Source organism: Brachyhypopomus gauderio, unplaced genomic scaffold, assembly GCF_052324685.1.
Source record: "Brachyhypopomus gauderio isolate BG-103 unplaced genomic scaffold, BGAUD_0.2 sc63, whole genome shotgun sequence".
NCBI lineage: Eukaryota > Metazoa > Chordata > Actinopteri > Gymnotiformes > Hypopomidae > Brachyhypopomus > Brachyhypopomus gauderio.
The window spans coordinates 996,257-1,017,868 of NW_027506884.1; the positions used below are offsets into that span (position 1 = coordinate 996,257).

The 21,612-nt window shown below is 43.3% G+C and overlaps 2 protein-coding genes across 2 annotated transcripts in view; both read left to right on the forward strand.

Moving 5' to 3' along the window:
* Positions 1-113: 113 nt before the first annotated feature.
* Positions 114-11,521, forward strand: rgl3b (ral guanine nucleotide dissociation stimulator-like 3b). Its single transcript, XM_076988734.1, has 17 exons — positions 114-424; positions 3,090-3,376; positions 4,330-4,374; positions 4,678-4,847; positions 4,994-5,145; positions 5,253-5,483; positions 5,715-5,818; positions 6,052-6,136; positions 6,833-6,904; positions 7,418-7,504; positions 7,620-7,652; positions 8,002-8,123; positions 8,334-8,432; positions 8,632-8,755; positions 9,702-9,962; positions 10,364-10,478; positions 10,602-11,521. The coding sequence occupies exons 1-17, from the start codon at positions 401-403 to the stop codon at positions 10,766-10,768; spliced, it is 2,178 nt and encodes a 725-aa protein (XP_076844849.1). The 5' UTR covers positions 114-400; the 3' UTR covers positions 10,769-11,521.
* Positions 11,522-11,676: 155 nt separating this feature from the next.
* plppr2a (phospholipid phosphatase related 2a) overlaps positions 11,677-21,612 on the forward strand; it is a 137,474-nt gene continuing 127,538 nt past the window's right edge. Inside the window, exons 1-2 of the mRNA XM_076988737.1 lie at positions 11,677-13,549; positions 14,121-14,192. The gene's annotated coding sequence lies outside the window, so the exon portion shown is untranslated. The remainder of the gene's footprint in view (positions 13,550-14,120; positions 14,193-21,612) is intronic.

Sequence of the window (21,612 nt, forward strand, 5' to 3'; positions counted from 1 at the left end):
CCACGTCGAGGCCAGTGTGTGGATCTCGCTTTACGAACCCTTCCAGTGGGAAGAGGAAGGCCCCGCCCCCTTCGCCATGCTCCACCCCCCCACGTCCTGAGAAGTGGCGCGCGCGCAGGTAGAGGCCGCTGAGAGCGTGCGACGGCAACAGGCACGCGTCGCGCGCCCAAGAGAAAAGGATTACCTTCGTTTGCGAATTATTGCAAATGCAATAATTATTTATTTTGTCTGTTGTAAAACTAAACGCGTCTTCGTATTGGCGTCTATAAATCAAACTTTGAAACCGAACTGATTCATTTCACTTGTCTTTTGAGACAATTGTTTCTAAATGAGACATTTTAACAGGATTTCTACATGAACGGAGATGCACCGTAGGATCATCACGAGACTTTACTGAGACATGGGGAAATGGGAGCTAACCATGGTAACGTTTTTGTGTTTTATTTTATTTGCAAGCGTGTGTGCAAAGTTATTTTATTTATTGACAGCCCCTCTATAACTTACGTCTTTGTTGAATGTCTCTTAATGTTGAATGCAACATGTTACAAAGAACGAAATACTCAAAAATATCGCAGCGTAATGACCTAAGATAGGTTAGGGAAAATCCAATATCCACACCTGTCGTTCATATATCACGGCTGAGTGTCTGGACTGTCAGGCTCAGTCATTGGATGTAGGTCGAAGGCGCGGTTCGTTTTTATACCCAGTCCAAGTCCGTTTTAACAGTATTCTGGCACCTCATGTAAACTGCAGCCCATTTGGGTTGTGCGTTGATTCGCTTTAGTTAAAGCTAAACTTCGTTATTTTAAACATGTGCACACTTTTTCTCGGTTCTTTATTAAGCAGTATTTACTTCCCAGACACTTAACTATTTTGAATTGAATATATGCTATATATACTGTATATGTATGTATTATAATATTATATATTATTACATAATATATATATATATGTTTTCTATATTTATTTCTAAACATGCAAATAACAATAGTCTCAGCAGTTATGGTAACAGAGCAGACATCTACTGATTTAACACAGACATAGCCCATATTTCCATGGTTCATACTAAGAGTTGATATGTATCGCCACCGACGTTACATAATTAGCCGATGACGCACAGTCGATGCAAAACTGGCTGATGGCTGATTTGACTGTAGGTGCAGGTGTCAAGTACTGTTGGCTGACCACTGTAGACCTTTGCGGTTTGTTCGGCAGCTTGTGTGGCATTATATCTCCACACTTGGCCTGAATATAAAATGACCTTTCTTAACTTGAACAGGAATAGCCAGGACTAAACTTCTGGATTTCTTTAAAACAATTGAAACAGCATTGTATCACTAGATGGTTCTAATCACACCTCTTGTGTATGATGACTGACCTGCCTCTGACCTGACAACTGTCTGTATGTCAGTCACTTTACCACTTTTTTTTTGGAACGCATGTGTGCCTCAGGCTAGAGTAAACGGCATGCTTCTGCTTACAATTTGATCTCTATGTCGAGTGAAAGAGAAAGATTTGTAAAATGAACTTTATCTTGTGCTAGTGATAGTTTTCCTCACGCTTTCTCGTGCTTCTGTGCATGTGACACGACACTCTCATGACCTGATTTTATCTAATGTAAAAAAAAAAAAACCCACCGAGTGCAGTTATTGTGTCTCACAGTAGGTTGACTTAGATGAATGTGGAAGAAATCTCCAAGTGAAGGGGACGTTTTGGGTCAAGAGAATATACAAAAATAGTGTCCCCAGGGTTTTCGGGGCACATTTTCCACACCAACAGAACAGGCAACTCTCCGTAGAATATCCAAGCAGACATGTATTGGCTGAGGGTTGAGACTGAAGACCTCACGAGACACCCAGGAGCCAGATTGGGCACAGAACAAGAACAAGTAGTACAAGAAACCAGATGGAAAATGCGTGCTTTTAACAGAGAATGTTCCTCAAACAACTGGCAACATATGAAGAACATGCTAGATTTAATATGCCATATTGATGCAGGTTTATGGGTGTGGTCTCTGAGAGATCTCCGTGTTCCAGGTGTGTTTGTTTATTTTTTCTTTGAACCGCGGAAGCAATCTTTTCGAGATGATGCTCCTTTTTACGAGCTGGATTTTTTTTTGCATTTACAAAATCAATCAAGGGATACTTCTGGGGCAGCTATCAGTTCTGTCTGACCACAGCTGGCAGCCATGAATAATGGAAAGTTCAGATAGCATGTTCTTCATAGCACATGAAGACAAATGCTAATAAGTTCTGCTTATTGTTGCGTTAGTTGTATTCATATACACAAAATGGATGTCCACATTCACGTTTGACCTGAACGTGCCTTCATGTGTACAAATTTATGTCAAGAAATCTGAAAAAGTCAGTTATTACATACCAGTGAATTTTAAGCTCTATCATAAAGCTTTATCCTGAAGATGAAGTTGTTTTTTAAAGATGGTTAACTACTCACACATTTGGCTTGCTGTAATATCAGTGGGCCATGGAGGGACCATAAACAGTAATTTAAGAAGCCTTACAAAACTGCTAATTATGAGCTTTTTACAGGACACTTTAGTTGGTGACTCAGCAAGAAGCTCACCTTTGTCACGCACAAATGATTCATGTGTTGACTTGTCCTGTCCTGTCTCTTTCGCTGACATTGGCTACTGACCGGTACGTTTGAGGGAATTAACTTGTGCTGTGTACCTCGGTGTTTGCTGTGGGTTGCACTATGCTGCTTTTAGCTGACTACATGCACATGACTGTTTCCCCAAACACAAGTGACTCAGGGCTGAAGGTAATTGCAGGTCAAACAACTAGAAATGTCGAGGGCTCCTGTTAGAAACGAGCCCTCCCTAGAAAGTTGTTGATTTTGTTACTGCACTATCTTGTACTGCTAAGGTAAGTGGTGCAGTGGTGGAAGAGTGATGTGAAATACAATCTTGATCCTGGTCTAGATTTGCACCGTGTTGCTGCGATGCAGTTAAATCTGACTTTAGCCGTAGGCAGCAGGCATGTCGCTGAACACACCCTGTGTTACGGCACCGAATGGCCTGTGCCGTTCCGTCCCACTCTGAAAGCGAAGACTTGTGCTGCTGTTCGCAGGATCCGGTTCAGGAGTGGGGGGAGGAGTACGAAGATGGCGCCGTGTTCGGGGTCACCCTGCACAGGGAGCCGGTGCGGCAGGCGGGCGAGGAGGAAGCGTGCGCGTGCTCGGCCTTCGTGCAGTACCGCACGTGTAAGGTGCGGAGGCTGAAAGCTGCCACGCTGAAGCGGCTGGTGACGCACCTGCTGGAACCCTGCTGCCAGGAGAACCACTACGGCCAGATCCTCCTGTCCACGTACCGCACCTTCACCGACTCCCACCAGCTCATCCAGACGCTCTTCCACAGGTGTGTGTGCTCGTTTGTGCTCGTGTGGGCTCGTGTGGGCTCGTGTGTGCATGTATCTACGAGTGTCTGTGTGCTCGTGTGTGCTCGTGTGTGCATGTATCTACGAGTGTCTGTGTGTTATGTGGGCATCTGTGGTTTTCAAGGTAAGTGTTGGTGGACGGCTGTATGCCTATACGCCGCTGAAGCTGTGAATGTTTGCGTCTTGGTGTGCGTCTGCGTATGGAAAGAGTCGTGCGTGTGTGTGTGTGTGTGTGCCTGCGTGCGTGTGTGTGTGTGTGTGTGTGTGTGTGCGTGTGCGTGCGTGCTTGTGTGTGCGTGCAAACATGAATTTGTTTAGCATCATTTCATCCTTCTTGGAGCTTCCAGCTTTTGTTTCTTTGGTATTTCCCTGTCACATTGTTGCCTTACAACACACATCCTCTGAACTCCAGGGAGTCCTGGAAGTATTTTCATTCTCTTATGAAAGAGACTTTTCCATGGAAATATTGGCACCATGGTGCATGACCAGGACAGGGCTTTTTTTAAAACCTATACTTACTTATTTGTGCAATAGGCCTCTTTATTTGTTCTTTACCCAAAGCAGATACATTCCAGAGAATCACTGCATAGCTTCACCTTGGAGGAATGTTGAACATGGCATTTGAAGGACATGTTCAAAAATACCACCTGGAAAAAGACCCTAAACAAAGGCAGTCTTAACTACATAGGTGTATTGTGTCATCTCGCATAGAAAAAAAAAAATCTGTTTGGCTATGTTGGCATTGAAGACAACTGTCATTTTCAAACAAATGCTGACTACACGTAGTCAGTACTATTCTCTAGTACTATTCTCATTTGCTAGTACTAGTACAGTACGTTATGTAAATCATTCTTAGTTTGAGAGGCAATTCACTAGTTTTAAACCTGGATACTTTGTCCTTGTTTAAATGTGACTTTTTTATCCTCTAAAACAGGGATGTTCTTGCCTCTGAGCTGGACAATACTGAATGCCATAAAAGGTAAGAAGCTTAATTAAACTCTTTAATCCAGTTTCAGCATTGTTTCTGAAAAGTATGGAAATACCTGTTAAATAGTCTTTGATAAATAGACTTAGTTAAAAATACTTCCTTTGATTGTTTCCCTAATTATTGCTTCAGAACATCTAAGGTTTGTTTTCTGGGCACCTGGAATGACACATTGAGTTTGAGTGAATCATTCTTTTAATAAAAACATTCTCAGGACTAGATTAAAAGCGCATGGTTCAGGACTGGATTAAGTCCGGTTGCTTCGTGACTAGATTAAGTGAGCATTTTGTGTGGTAGCGCCCTGTGGACTCTGCTGCAGACCTGGTTGGATGAGTACACAGAAGACCTGCGCGACCCCCCCGTGCACTCCTCCCTCCGCTTAATGTGTTTGCACTTGAGACAGCACCCATCTCTCTCCCCATTGGCCAAGTGCTACGAGGCTCTTCTCAAGAGATTCCAAGCAGAAGGTCAGATATAATCGCCACCAAGGGCCATTTTGTTCATACAAAGAATTGCCACATGTAGTGGACCCCTGCATCGCGGTGTCAGAATCTAGTCGGTCACGTGGCAATGCTCATTAACGGTGTGCTGCAACGGTTTGTTGTCCTCTCAGATATCGGGGGTGACGATGATGCCAGTCTGGGGGAGGAGTCAGGGCTGGATCAGGAAGAGAAGGACTTGGAGAACAATGATGGTACCAGCCAGGCAGACTTCATGGACTTCTCTGCCACCGAGCTCGCAGAACAGCTCACCAGACTGGATGTTGTGCGTTTGCTGTAGTCCCTGCTCCTGATTGGATCTTCACCGCTTCTTCATACAAACCTCTGTCCAATAACCCAGAAATATTAATTATTTTCTGTATGCTGTTGTAGGAATTGTTCATGAAGGTTGTGCCCTTCCAGTGTCTGGGCTGCGTATGGTCTCAGAGAGACAAGAAGGAAAACCTCTCGCCCACCATCCGTGCCACCATTTCCCAGTTCAATGCCATCACTAACCGAGTCATAACGTCTCTGCTGTGCTATTCCACCTCTTCGTCTTCCAGTCCACTGTCCACTCCTACACAGAGAGCCAGAGTCATCGAAAAATGGATTCAAGTGGCACAGGTTCGATCCTTTTCTCTGTGCTTGCTTACCAAGAAGAGCAAACATTCCTGGCAAGCATATAGTCATAGTGTTTCTGCACCTCCTTTGTCAAAACCTTGAAACGTAATCTGAGCGGTTCTTACGTCACTACTGTTTTGGGTCCCATGCTAGCTTGCTGCATTTCAAGCTCTTCACATGAGTGTCATAGTTATCATGTATGCCAAAATATCCTGTTTTTATGTATTACCACAGGAGTGCAGGCAGCTTAAGAACTTCTCCTCTCTGAGGGCCATCTTGTCTGCTTTACAGTCCAACCCTGTTTATAGGCTAAGAAAGACTTGGGCAGCTGTGAGCAGGTATTCAGCCACCTGTCACAGATGGATACCTTAGCCAAGAGGTTGATTAACAAATGCTTTTTAGGTGACGTTGATGCAACCATGTTCTTCTTAGATTTGGATCACACATTCTCAAAGTGGTTATGTAGATCTTTTACGTTATGTAAATCTTATCTTTACGTTATGTAGAGTTGTAGTTACAAGGTGTTTGAGGGTGTTTCACTTTTGGTTTTACTTGGTTTGTATGTTTTTAGAGATGGCATGAGCGTTTTTGAGAACCTGTGTGAAACCTTCCCTGATGAGAACTGTGTACTGAGCAGCAGAGAAATCCTTGTGGAGGTAAGATCTCACATCCTCTAACATGCACACACACTGAGATAATAGATGTCTTGTTGATTGGGTCTTAGCAGTGTGTAATGATAAAAACCTCCTCATTACACATTATGGACATTTTCCCTTTAAAGCACCATTTGTTCACCATTTGTTAATGAATAGCAAGGTGGTTAACTGTTACCAAGTAACGCTTCAGTAATTTTGGTATACTTGTCTTCAGTGTAATAAGAGACCTCACATATGTGGTATGCTCTTCATGGTACTTGTTTGCTCAGTGTTGTTCTTGTACACCCAGAAGTAATTGTAGTGTTTGTTCAAATCTTCAGTGCTTGCATCATTAAGTTCAGGTTCTTCTGTATGTCAGTAGGGTGTGCTCTTTATAGATGAAGATGGCCAAATAATTTCTCATTTATGGAAGTAGGGTGTATTAAACTTTATAGATGGATATGGCCAAATCATTTACTTATTCTATGATTTTGGTTACTTTTAGATTAAAAAAAGCTTCAAATTGTTTGCAATTAATAACTCCTACACAACACTTTATGGTAGCTGTATGGCACCCACTGGATTTGAGTTTAGTCTTTTGCAGGCAGTTCAGAAGCAATAAATTGAAACATAAACTGTTTACTAATCATAAGTCCGTTTACTAATCCTTGCAGGAGGGGTGCAGGGGAGAAAATCACTGTCTTTTACATGTTTTAGGATGGGAGCCTGGCATCTTTGGAGAACTTCTCACCCAAGACATCCAAGCAGTGCCCCATGTCTGGACAAATGGTACAGCCCTCATCTACATGTGCAGGGAGACTGAATTAAGGTCACAAGACCTGGCTGTGGTACTCCAACACTACCAACAGATGTTTGTGATTAAGCAACACAAATCAGACACTTTCTTCTAATTATAAAATCTAAATGAAAAAGACATTTTGGAAATGAAATTATAAGAAATAACATGCATAGAACGTCTCTCTCTTCTCTCTTTGTGTCTCTCTCTTCTCTCTTTTCTCTCTTCTTCTCTCTGTTTGACTCCCTCTCTCTCTGATCCTTCTGTTTCTCTCTCTTCATTTGATGTCACACATGAAGCCACTGCATTGGAAGCCAATGAGCATTCATGGGAGAGCAAATATACCTAATCCTGTATTTTGACATTAAACCTGCCATTACTGCAGTGTTCATGAACTGCAATGTGTTTATTTAGCTATTTGCTAAGCTCTACCGATAATCCGAGAGCCCGTTGCGTATACTAACAGATTAGGGTTAATAACGGCTCATGCTTACACTTTTCTACAGAGCACCACCTACAGAGCAGTGCCCTACCTGGGGACATACCTGACTGTCCTCACCATGCTGGATACAGCGCTCCCCGACACTGTGGAGGTGAGATTTGAAATATGACAGTAATTCATGCTTAATTGTGTCCTGTGGGCTGTGCAGTTCTTTACAGTTAAGCATGTGGTTTCCAAACGTTTATCTCTCTCTTTTTTGCCAACAGTGTGGACTCATAAATTTCGAGAAGCGGAGGAGGGTGAGTTTCTGGCTTTCTTCAGCAGTCCAATCAGTGTGAATATGACCAGCTCTCAAAATGTGGGTGTCATGACGCATGTTGTATTAATACAGACTGGCGCCGACCCAGATATATGAGTGCTCTGAACCCAGGAGAAAATCTTTCGACGTTTTTTGATATGGAATATCGACACATGGGGGGGGGGGGGGGGGGGGGGGGGGGGGGGGGGGGGGGGGGGGGGGGGGGTTCATGTCGGCTAAATCAAAACACTCTTATGTCTGGGCTGTGTGGATGTTTACGCAGCCATGCTAACAACCATTCACCACACCTCACCATCTCCGTCCATCTCCACCTCTCTTACTGTGTACAGGAGTACGAGGTCTTATGGCAGATCCGTCAGCTGCAGCAGTCCTGCTCCCAGTACCTGCTGCCCCCCCACCGTGAGATTCAGACGTGGCTTCACGCCTCGAGGCGGCTGTCGGAGCAGGAGAGGTGAGGGTACACCACCTGACGGGTGGAGTCCGTTCAATAAAAAATAAACAAGTAAATACCAGCGGACCAAAAACGCAGCGAATACAGTTGAGATGCTGAATACAACGGAGGGTTTTGTTACTGTAGTTCACAGCTCCATGATCTCTTCCAACGCTGAGCTGCACTTTCAGCAGCGTTCGAGCTCAAGGTCTCTGTGTTTACCCCTTTCAGCTATGAGTTTTCCAGGCAGCTGGAGCCCCCCCTCGACACCAGTCCACCATCCAGCGGTGGGGCCTGGACTCATCGTTCGCTCACTAAGAAGCTCTCTGCGTCAGTATGAGCCTACAGGAGCACTGCTTGGGCAACACGGCATTCCCCTAATGTGCTACCTAACACAAAATATATGTGGTGTGCAGTGCATATCAAACTGTAAAACCGTGCGTTTGTGTGTGTGTGTGTGTGTGTGTGTGTGTGTGTGTGTGTGTGTGTGTGTGTGTGTGTGTGTGTGTGTGTGTGTGTGTGTGTGCAGCTTCTTGACTACAAGTGAAGACTCCCGGAGGAACGCTGACCAGATCAGTGTGTCATCATCCGGATCCAGCAGCTCTGAAATGGAAGAAATCTCCACCCGTCTGTCCTCTCCCCCTGGACCACAGGTGCTGCGAGTGAACGCGCTCACACACACACACACACACACACACACACACACACACTCCTAAAGCAGACATCCTTCTGTGCTCTCAGGTACCGCTGTTGAACCTCTGTCCTTTGCCTAAACCAAGACAGTACTGACTATTAACATTATCTGCAACAGTCTATCAAATTCAGATCTCAAACTTCACCAGAAGATCTTGTGCACATGCCACATGGATACATTTACTGAACACTTTCATGTATTATAATGTGAGCTACAGCAGATTGTTCTCCATTGTTGTTTCACATAATGACATGCCAGTCCTTGAGAATCCTGTGTCATCCAAAACGCAGTGTACTTTATTTTCTATTCACCTTCATTTTGCAACTTGATCTGTTTGCACAGCTGACAACCCTCACGGTCACGCTGGTTCAGTCCGTCAGCTGTCATGCTAACGTAATTGTTATCGCTTCCTGAAGCACACGGCTGCAATACCTGAGATACTTTCTGACGTGCACATCTCAGATTCTTAAGATTCTTAAGTTGCTGGTTGGTGTGGTGTTCTTTTTTACAGTGCAGTGGCTCATGGCAAAATCGCTATTAAATGTCATGTGAAGAAGGGCATGAGTGAAATGAAAAGAAATGAAAGGTCTTTGGGTCGTGCTACACCAGGTGCTTGGTGTCGTGATTCATCCCAGCACTTTCCACTCGGCAGTGCACCCAGCCCAGGTTAAAGCCGGCTCGTGAGATCCTGTGTGCTGAGATGCAGTGGAACTCCAGAGCTATTAAGGCAGCAGATTGCCACTTGTTTGGTGGGCGGGGCTGCCGTTGTTTTCTTTCACCAGTGTCTGTGCATGGTGTGCAGTAAAGCAAACCAAAGCTACAACTGTGCTGCCACCCTCAGGAGGAACAGGAGTTCAGTTGCACTGCGGCAAGGTCATGACCCACATCTTCTCTCCTTCCGCTAGTCTCTCTCAGGCTCCTCCCAAAACATGGAGGAGACTCCTCCCACCACTCCTTCTCCGGATTCCTCCACGCCCTCTTCCCACTTTCGGGCCGACCTTGCACCTCCTTCACCGTCGTCCTCCTCGTCTCCGTCCAAGCTGAACCACAAACGCTCCATCTCCATGACCTCCCTGCCCGTGTACAACAGGCAGGTGGCCGACTCGTGCATCGTCCGGGTTAGCGTGGAGCCCAGCACCAACGGCAACATGTACAAGAGCATTCTGGTGAGTGGCAGCCAGCCAGCCAAGGAGCTGCCTCTCTGGGGCCTTTAGTGATGGGACATAGGAAAGGAGAGCTTGTTCTTCTCAACTGAGAAGCACCTGGCACTGGTAGCCTAAATATGTATAAATGTTCTACGCGTAATTGAGATTAAATTCAGATATGACAACTAGGAATGATCAAATCATTCATGCTAGTCCCACAAGACTTCATTAGAATCAGTGTCACTGCCTTAACTCAGCAGATTGCCAATAAAGTGCCAAAGTTTTCTAAACAATAAACCAGGCCAGTACTGCTGGGTTACTGTGTTCTGGCATGCCTAAAAATTCATTACTCCATATTTATCACAAAGAAAATGGATAACCCCATTAAAATGGCTTGACTGACTATTGCATGTCCACAACAGCTGACCAGTCAGGATAAGACAGGCCAGGTGATTGAGAGGGCTCTCCAGAAACACAACATGGAGAACAGCAGTGTGCAGGACTTCACCCTCATCCAGATACTTCCTGAAGGCAAAGGTGAGTGGAAGGTAACTGGGGCCCACCAACCCCCGGTTGTAACGTCAGTTCTGACATTGCAGTACCTCGTAGTGTTGTGGGCTTGCTGGATACAGATGGATTCTGTTTTCTTTTCATTTTCAGAGCTCATCATTCCAGACAAAGCTAATGTCTACTACGCCATGTCTACTTCAGCCAACTATGACTTTGTCTTGCGCCGCTGTTCAAAAGGCCAGAGGAAGCAGCTTTCTCGTTCTGTGTCACTGTCATCAGGCCGATCTATGAAATTTCACCGCCGTGGAGAGCTCTGAACAAGAAAGAAAACAGCTCAGGACTTTGAAATGCCTCTCAAATCATTATGGTATTGAGGTTTATGTACAAAGTGTATATAGTATTTATATAATATATTTAAGTTAATTTTAATGTTAACTATTTGCCTATTTGAAGAGTTCTTTTTTGACTCGATGTGTTGCTTACTTTGGGGAAAACTGCTTTCGGTAAGAGAGTACATGCATCTAAACTCCCTGAGGTGCAGCCATTATGTGTATGATCTCACAACAGAGACACATGGTGTCATGGTATGGAAAAGTATCAGCAGCGTCCCCTAGAGCTCTGTGTGTCCCTGTGATCACACAGCAGCCGCCAGCATACAGTTACCTGTCCCATGACACAGAGACACGAGAAGAACTGTACATCACACACACACCCACATGGTCATTGCAAGCAGTGCTGAATCAGTCTCTGGTGAATACTTTCATTTCTATAGTGAGTATACAACATGCTAAATAATTTCAAGTTGCAGTTATGACATCTGAGAACTAGTTTGGAGAAAAATGCAAACACTAAAATCAACACTTTAACAATAAAAATGATCACATTTTCTTAAGATAATGCATTCAGTTTTGCTAAATCTACTCCTCCTTACCTCCAAAACAGCCTGATGATGCTTCTTGAAGTGTGAACAGTAGAACTAAACTTCCAACAGAATGATGCTTGTTATTTTAAACACTAATACACACTGAATCCGTACAATACATTAAATTATATTTTTAGCTAAAAAATGATTTTCTGTCACTGTTCTGGATTTTTAACATTTAAAACTGTTCCCATTATTATTGAGCTTAATATTTCAGTAGATGAAGTCACGTCTATATTTCACTTTAGATTGAGAATGCTATTTTCTGTCCTTTCAATCTGGTTTTGTTTACATGAGCATGTGAATGACAGCCAATGGGCTATGGAAAATCCTAGCATATGTCCTCCAGGGCTAGTGTAGCATTCACTTGTGTTACATATAGATATTCCATTAACATTTAATGTCAAAGGCCATGGTTATGCAGGCATCCGAAGGCTTGTCTACATTATTATTTAATGTCATAAACTATTCAGTTTCTTAAACCGCATATCTTATGCATAATTTATCTTTTACTATTGCTGTAGCTTCCTCATGCGGTATAATAATAATGGAAGGCAATTGCACCAAACCTTACAGCACATCTCATAGGTTGATTATAGATGTATATAGATATAGTATAGATGTATATAATCAGGTTTAAAAGAGTCTGGTTTTAAGCAGCACAGCATGTGCTGTGGATGTTGCTCTGGTGTTTAATTCAGTGGGTGATGTTAGCACAGCACACATTCAGATCATACTGTTCTGTTCATACAGTAGCAGGGTGATATCGATTGGGGATGTGTGTGTGTGTGTGTGTGTGTGTGTGTGTGTGTGTGTGTGTGTGTGAGATAACGCTGACTACACAGACGGGTGGAGTGACATTTCACAGCCAGCACGTCTAGAGTCACAGGACCTCAGATCTTGGAAAGACCTAAACGAGTGTTTTTATGTCACTCGAGCTCAATGACAGCATCCAGTGTGTGGGCCATGCTGTCTAGTAATGTTGTGTAGTAATGTTGTGTAGTATGGGTTTACTAGTTCCACACTGAGCCACTAATCTCGGATACATTTTAATATACATAAAAACATTTGACATGAAAATGGAATTGCTATATGAGGTGCATGTTTTAACCTAAAAGCAGATGCATTCATTCTGATCTACTCAGTAATTACCTCAGTAGGCCTATGTATCTCCAGTCTTTAAAGTAACTCATTAGATATTTCTGATTTTTAAAGTAATTCGGTAGTTATTTCTGATCTTTAAAGTAACTCATTAGATATTTCTGATTTTTAAAGTAATTCGGTAGTTATCTCTGATCTTTAAAGTAACTCATTAGTTAACTGAGATCTTTCTGTACATGCTGATTATGGATGGATATATTTATGCAGTGCTCATCTCTAAAGAGTAAAAAGACCCTGAGACCTTATGACCAGCTCAGCTGTGCATTCTCAGTAATTATACCCTGCAAATTTGTATTTTGATCCGTAGACCAAATAAATGTAGGCCTCAGGCTTGGGTGTGGGAACACTTATTCTCCAAGCTTGCACTCATAACACTGAACATAATTACCTACTTCATTAATTACCAACTAAATTCTGAGCTCGGATGATTTTCTAAGCCTGACAGAACTTTATGTACTCTTGGGATTCATTACATTATCCAGAAAGTACTTTAGTACATATAGTAACTATAATGATGATGATAATATAATTCTGGAAAATTATAATTCACACAACGACAGCTTATTTACATACCGTTCTTAGCATGATACTGCATGACTAATGAAATTTCATAGAAAGACATTCAAGAATAACCACTGGAACAGGCAGCTAGGGTTAGGCTTCAAGCTATGTGCACTTTTACAATAACCATTACCAGTAATATAGCTGCAAACTTGGCGTATGTTCCATTTACGTCTCTCAGTCATGTGCGACAGCAGGTGTTCTGTGACTATTCATTCTGTTGCCTTACACCGAAAACAATCGACTTTTATTGTAATCGCAGAGCTTCTTTGCCAGTCCTGCAATTTTTCTGATTAGTTTATGCTTATTTAAAGGAGAGTCATGTTAAAACAGTCGTTTTACTGACATCTAGTGGCTAGTATCCCACAGAGATTCTGGCTTAAATTCGTGAGCATTTATATGTTGGGCACACGCCCATGGAAACTGACCTACAAAGCCTGAATCCTTATCTCACGTGAGCTGCATTTTATATAATAAATTTTATAATAGTTTTCATATTAACTAGTAAAATAACTTATTGCTCCTTTAAGAGTTCACTCCAGCCAGTAGGTGAATTCTGGGTGCTGAGCCATATAAAAACATACAAACATCGGCCTGATCCACCCGATTGATTTCCTAGTTATTTGTATGGAAAGCTGCATAAATATATACTGCTGTATTGGTATCTGCTAATGTTAGAAGGTTTTAGGCTTCTGTGTTACATTCGCCATGGTCCCTCACTAGATATCAAATATATTTGATATTTGATTTGATATCAACCCAATTTCATCTCCACTTTTGCGACCCATTTCTGTGGCATATTGCACTTATAATGGGACAGTTCTTTGGATTGAACAAGTCACAAATCTGAAGAAATAAAAATTGGGAAAACAGAGAGTAGAGGTTTTTATTGGGGTTAGCGTTTGCTCTCTCTCTCGCTCTCTCTCTCTCTCTCTCTGTAGGACCCCTGTAAAAATACTGACACGCAAATATCAGTATATAATTCAAACCGATCGGATGTCACTGTTGCATTTGATTATTCCCAGCAAAACCAACGGCGTGTCTACGAATAAAGAACAGGAAACGTGAGGATGTTATGGAGAAAGGCACAGAACAAGGTAGGAACTCACTAACGAGAACTGTGATTCAAAACTTGACCATCTGAACGCAGATGTAGGATTTGAAGCGTTGATTCCAGTAAGTTATATAAATGCAGTGTAGCAGCTGGAACTAAACCAGTCACTACAGGCCTTCTTCATGGCCAAACAACAAGAACAACTTTGGTGTCTCTGGCTTGCTGGGTTCCTTGTGCTGTGAAAAGGTCAAATTATTTAGCAAATAATGCTTCTTCCTCCTTAGAAACAATATTACAATCCTACGTAATTTTGAGATGCAGTGATTTCTACCTGTATAACTAAATGTGTTTAAATGCTATAATTCGTTTTCTGAACTATGACGAAATACTTGAACAGAGAGTAGCCTAAATTTTAGCAATAAAAGTTTATTTATGACAATACTGGCCTGATCAGTGGGGCCTTCAGCACGATCTACACACCCTGTCTGGTGGATGTTCTGACTGTGCAGAAAACACTCAGGGTGGTTAGATGGGATCAGGCTGGGTGTGTTTTCAGGATTGTTGAGCACAAGTTACACCCCATGTGTATTTCCAGTGTCCTCCCTCCGTAATGTCTCCCACACACTTGTTTAGCCAGTGTTTATCAGTTCTTGCTCTAAAACCTAAGGCTTCTTGTAATAGTTTTCTGTTGATAATCGTATATGTGTATGGACATTTGAGCATCAAACTCCAAGATCTTGCCACCGGTTTCATTGCAAAGGGCAAAAGTAGACACTGAAAAAAAACTGTTTTGAACTATGTAGACACTGATTCACACCTATGCCCCCCCCCCCTCCCCCTCCATGTGTGCACATATTGCTGTGGTCAGAGAAACACACTGACAGAGGCCTGTGTCCAAATTTTCCCTTTGTAACCAGGCAGCTCTCTCCTGTGTTCAGATGCTTTAATGCACAAAGTGTGAAAGCAGCACTGGTCTGGGGTCAGAGTGTGAGATGCACCTCCATCCAACGCTCGGCTCAGGGGTCATGGAGAACACAACACAGGGCCTGTCAGCCTCCTGATCTTATTACATGTCATTTAGGACATTTAGCAGACGCTCTTACAAAGTGCACACTAGTGATCACTAGGGGCTGTGGTACCCTAGGCCAGTGCCATGGGAGCAGTTGGGGTTAAGTGCTTTGCTAAAGGGCACTTCAGTCATGGCCTTGGACCTCAAACCCACAACCCTCCAGTCATGACTTACCCTGTCTTTTCTTGGTCCCAACTTTCTCATGCTGTGGTGCTAAAGTGGCACATTTGGCCTTCATACCCTATTTCTTTCTTCTCTCTCTCTCTCTCTCTCTCTCTCTCTCTCTCTCTCTCTCTCTGTCTCTCTATTTTGTGGTAACACTCAAGCGTGGAACATCTAGCTGACTTTCAGGTCTTTCTCCATCAGAGTGGAGCCTCATTGTGAGTTCACATCGTCAACACGGGAATGGTATGGAATGTATACATTGTTTGACTTTGTGTTTTAGACGAATATGCTTAGATTTGTTCTGTCAAACATAATAACTTGCACGCACACACAGACCTGACCTACTTTTTTATATACACACACAGAGCAGAACTTATATCAGAAAATATCTGAGTTATTCCACTACCACAGCCACTGCTGGACTGCACAAAAACATGCCCACTTTCACTTTCTGTGCTTTCTGTTCTCTTTCTGTCCTTGACGTTGTTCACTCTGTGCTTTGTCACAGCTGAACTAAAAGCATGTAGTTGAAAGTGTGTTTCCGTCTCTAGACATTGCTAACACACACACAGAAGGATACTGTGTGATGTGGGTGCTTTATTTTTTAGTGTTTTAACTCTTGCTTATTTCATATACTTCATAGAAGCAACAATAGCTTTTTTCTTATTCAAGGAAAGTTAGTGCCTACGGTTCATCTTTATATTCAGAACTCAGTTAGGTTCAGAATTTTTTTGTTTTAAGTGTAAAACAATACACTTATCTCTGGCGTGACAATACGCTACTCTTCTAGATGATAGTCAAGTGCTGTGTGTTGATAATGTTCTCTTTGTAAATATATGGAAAGATTTGGTTTGCTTATTTCTTCTTTTGTATTAATTGCCATACTCTGTTTTCTGTCAAAAATCATTCATACAGCCTCACACAAGGGAGAGACCGTTGTTAGACTCTCTTCTGTGGAACCCATTCAGAACTGTGCAGTCAATGCCCACACAGTCTGTGTTCAGGTCCTGAAACATTTCTTTCACAAGGGGGCAGTAAGACAAACAAACATCCATCAACAACAAAAAGACAACAGCTAGGAAAGGAAGTTAATCTGCATTTAATCTGCATACGGTGTTTATGTATTGAGGGGTGGAGGTTTTCTACGTTAATAAGTTAACATTAAACCATAGGCTTCCCTATATGAACATCCAGATGTAGTAATGTATTCTGCAGCAGTGTGTGTGTTATTGTCGTGCCAGTGAATGCTTAATTATCATATCATCAAAGACTGTAAAAGCAGGAAATACTTGTTCATAACTTGTACTTAGGACAGTGAAATTGCAGCTGGATTGCATCTTGAACCTGTGACACGTCTGGATCTGAATTTCACGTGTTTCTGAGCCTTGATTCCCTGCATAAGGTGTGGAGGATTACAGCTGTAGCTAATCTGACCGTGTCAGATTTCATTAATGTGGTAACGTTCCGGTGACCTTTTACTATACTTCAGAACTGCAGGTCATATGTTTTACTGGATGTTTGGACATTGAGAATGCAGACAGTGGGGCGTGTAATAGCCCATGTCAGCAGATTGGGAGGAGAAACAGGATTCCTCTGACATGATCTCATCTATTATTTATGCAGAAGTCGACCAGGCAACCTATATATACACACATCTACGTGTGTGTGTGTGTGAGAGAGAGAGAGAGAGAGAGAGAAAAGATCTTGTTCATGTAAACAGCTCTGTGATTTTTCAGAATTTAGACTTTTGTTGTAAGTACATTTCCTTTCTCCAGGAGCTGGCATTAATAAGAAATCAGTCTTAATGCCGTGTGTTCAGAGGAAACGGAGCTTTCTGTTGCTTCTGTGGCGTCTCGTTTGTGGTGTATTAGAAACAGATGAGTAGTCACGCTAAGAATGTGAGAAAGCGTATAGGGTAAATAATGCAGTCGGATGTGAGCCAAACCTCAACTGACTTTACCTCGGAGTGACTCCCACAGTGAGCAGTGGCCACAAGGGGGCGGTTTGGCCATTAAACACTACTCTGGAACTGGTTTAACATACCTGTGTAGTCTCAGGAGTGTGTTCTGTTTCTTGGCCCAAGAAAGCTGAAGGGTAACTCCCTCTTATTTTTGCTGGATTTATTCATTCTACAATTGGTCAAGTCCATGTACTACTATTTAAAATATTAAAATAGTATTAAAAGAGCATATAAAACTATTTGAAATAAAACATCAAAACTACCCCATACATTGATGGTGTCACGGTCACGTTTGGTGCAGATTTGCCCAATTTAAAAAAAAATCGCACAGGCAGAGAAAAGGAGAGCAAGCCGGAGAGAGACACAGAGAAACACCCACATTCCGCGGTGATCGGTGTGTCTGGGCTGGAAGTTCTGAATCATCTTTTAGTGGGTCAGTGGGGCTTTTAGGCTGGGCGCGAGGCCAGGCAGGAGCGGGGCGCGCGGAGAGGCCCGCGCGCACAGCCACGCGCCAGCCGGAGCAGCAGACGTCATTGCGCGAGCTGAGCGAACACGTGTGCTACGGGAAAGGAACCGTCAGACGCTTCATGGGCCGCTTCACAGTTAAAATAGGGCCAGGCTTAAATGGAGACGAACTCGGAGTTGATCGTGAGGTGTGTGGCCAGTTGCCCGTGGTCTCTGTGGGAGTGTAGGCACCTGTCTTTGGGCTTCAGCAGACAACCGTGTCTGGGGCACGCAGGCCTGCCTTGCTGGACGTCCTTACTGCTGCAACAGCAAAGGAATTGAAGTTTTTCACTCACACCAGGGTGCAGTGACCTCGTATGGGCTTTATAAGGGATTGGCACTATTTTAATATGATTGTCATTTTATTGTTTCACTGCCGTTGATATTGTAGGAAGTCATTTAATTAGTGCATTTGTTTTAGAATGTAACCCTTCCTGTAATCAGTTGGTTTTGTTCTAATGTGTGTGAAATGGGTGTGTGTGCGTATACACACTTCAACGTTAATGGCTATCATAAAAACATATCCAGATATACATGGTAGTGTCTTTTGTTTTCACAAACACAAAATCTTGATCAAATTTACCAAGCTTGCTTCATAATCACGTACGCACACATTGGTCCCGGGTTCACTCATACTTATAAAACAGCACATGCGTTCTCACCAACTCCCCAAATGTCACACCTCCTTGGAATTAGGTCAGCTTCCTTTTCTGTGAACATGCCTGCAATGACCTGAACAACCTACTCTTTATATTTTTTCAAAGCCTGTCACACCCTAAACTTTGCTGTCTGTGCATTAGCAGAAGCGGAGACTAAACGTGTGTGTGGTGAAAAGGTAATTGAAGTACAGTTTCTTTTCTGCTCTGTGGAAAGAATAACAAATAGCCTGATTTTTTTTTTATTACAAGAAAGGAAACACATTCACACCACCATATGTTCTAGACATTCTTGCTGAATTCTGATCCGTGTACAGAGTTCTTTTAAGTCTCATGGGGCTGAATGGAAGTATCCTGGCTTTATTCCGAGTGATCTAAAGTATTCCTCTAAGCTTTTCTCTTTTTTTTGAGGAATTCTTTCTGGGGAGGTGCAGAATGACTGTGGAATAGCACGAGGGATCCTTAGTGGCTGCTTGTAATCTTCCATACTTAAATCAGCGTCTGGATCAGTCGGCACCACTCCCTCCAGTGGTGTTCCACGCACGGAGACCTGGGCAGGTCCAGATCAAACGTGCACAGCTTAAATGAGTCTGATGCTGCTCTGGCTGTACTAGATAGCACAGCTATGGCAGCCCTGGCCTGGTTTCCTGGCAGCCGCTTCACCCTGGCCCTGGGGCAGGGAGACACAAACACGTTGGTAGGACAGAACAGAAGGTGTGTTTGCTTTGAGCACTCTGAGGACTTCCTGGAGCCACCACGGCAGGGTCATGCTAGAGAAAGGGCCAGCCATGCTTTCACTTTCTGGTAGCCAAACACACACTGGTAAACCCCATCGTTGTTAAGAGTTCACACCTAGTCCAGCAGGGTGTCAGCCGGTTCAGGAGAGACAGGAGCTGCACCATTCCAGGGACTGTATAATAAAACACACCCAAAGGCCTTAAACACATTGGTGCTTAGTTACTGCTGCAATGAGACATGCAGTAGAACAATTACTGTGATTACAGGGAGAACTGGACCGGTAAGAATTCCAAGCAACATGTTGTCAGTCAACGGAAAACAATCTTGAAACTTCATTCAGCGTTTCCCATGTATGTTGTGATGCAAGATATGCCTAATATTTTTGCTCAAAATTGATTTATTGCCGTTACTGGATTACCTTTACTAGATTTCCAGTCCAAACCCCAGTAAGTGTCACTTCTCATGCCTCTCGGCTGCCGCTATCGCTGCTAATGGGGCCCTTAGCCCTGCCTCTCCTGTTCCTCTAAATCTGCTCGTGTACCATGGCCTCAGCTGCACTGAGCTGTTGATTGATAGGTCCGGTGAACTTTCCCCCAGTGACCTGAAGTGCTAGCGTGCTGTGTTGATGTGCATCTGTGTGTGTGTGTGTGTGTGTGTGTGTGTGTGTGTGTGTGTGTGTGTGACCATATGCTTATACTTACTCAACAGGCAGTGTTGTTTTTTCCGACCTTTTTTTTTTTTTTTGGTTGCTGGTTTGATGTTTTCCATCTCTCGTGTGCGTCTGTGTGCATGCGTGTATTTGTGTGTGTGTGTGTGTGTTTGTGAGAGAGAGAGAATGGACAAGACTTCTTCAGTGTGACTCATACTGTGACGTTGGCTGGCCCTCTCTAACACGCTTGGTCCCAGCACATGGCTTGAAGACAACACACTCTCAGCATTCACGTGGTGGCCTCCCTCTCTTACTCACTCTCTCTCTCTCTCTTTTTCTCCCTTGCTCTCTCACTCAATCACTTACTTTCAGCATCAACATACCTCCCTCTTCCTCTGGGCGTTATTCTTCCAGAACAATGCTGCCTTTTTTTCTCTTGTCTTTGCCTGTTTTAGCCTCCGTAACCTACTTTCTAAACAAGACCTTAAGAGAATTAGATTAGCAGGACGTTTGGCCCGCGTCACTACATCCTCCCTGTCCTAAATGTTTTTCTCACATGAGTTTGGAACACACGTCTTGCTTCTGTTTACTGTCGGCTGGTCTGCACATTGACAGAAACAGATGCGATGGATGCAACAGAAGCGTCTATAAATATCATTGCTCTCAGAATAGCTCCTAAAGTGTTCTGGTGTCCTGCGTAGAACTGCGCAGAACCCCGTGGCCTTTTCTGCCTCCATCAACGTCCCTCTGGACACTTGTGAACCAAGGAAGCGTTCCAGCAGGACTCAGACTGCGACGTGCCACGTGTGTCTGGCCTGCAGATGTGGAGTGCCACATGGTCATGTGTTCATATCTCTTTAATAAGCAAAATCACAAAAATGAACACAGCAATGGTGGCGACCTACATGGTCCCTGCTCTACAGTATGTATCCAAGCAGTGATCTGTTCTGACACATCCTACAAGGTTTTCTGTTCACCCTGCCTCCAGGAAGATTTCACTCCAGCAGATATGTCTAGCCCAGCCACAGAACTACGTGCTCCAGTACGGTGCCACTCACAGGCACTTGTTCTAGTCCTGAGGTGCGGGAACATATTAACTTGTAGGAGGATAAATGGTCCAGGAGTGTGTGACACCTTCAGCTTCGCACACGCTGAAGAACCTCCAAACAGTTCTGTTGTTTTTTTTTTTTTCTAAGAAAAAAACATTTTTTGTATGTTTTAAATTATAAGCTATTGTTTATTTAAAAAATTTTACCAGTATTTTTTTTTTTTATTTAGAATGATTTTGCATGGACATTGTGGAACATTAAATGCTATGGCCTAATGACATAAGTCAGATCTGTGAAATATCTGTCTTATGTATGCAGGTGTGTGTGTCCCCAACAGCATTTGCTTTGCGTTTAAACACTAACGAGGTATGTATAGTTATGAGTTATGTATAGTATGAATTTTGCAGCCATAGTATTGCAGTATTGAGTTTTGCAGCCATAGTATAGTAGTATTGTACAGAGACAGGGTAAGTCATAAGGGTATATCCCTTACACAGACTCCCTGCATGGGTCCAGGACTGTGGCACACCTGGTCAGGTGGCCCCTCTCTGTCCTAAATTCCAGATTAACCTCTCTCTCATGCTCATCTGAAACTGAACTATGCTGCAGATATGTGGGTCATCTTCGGCTGGGTTTCAGGGGCGCAGATGGAAATTCTGAAGTGAGGGGGACC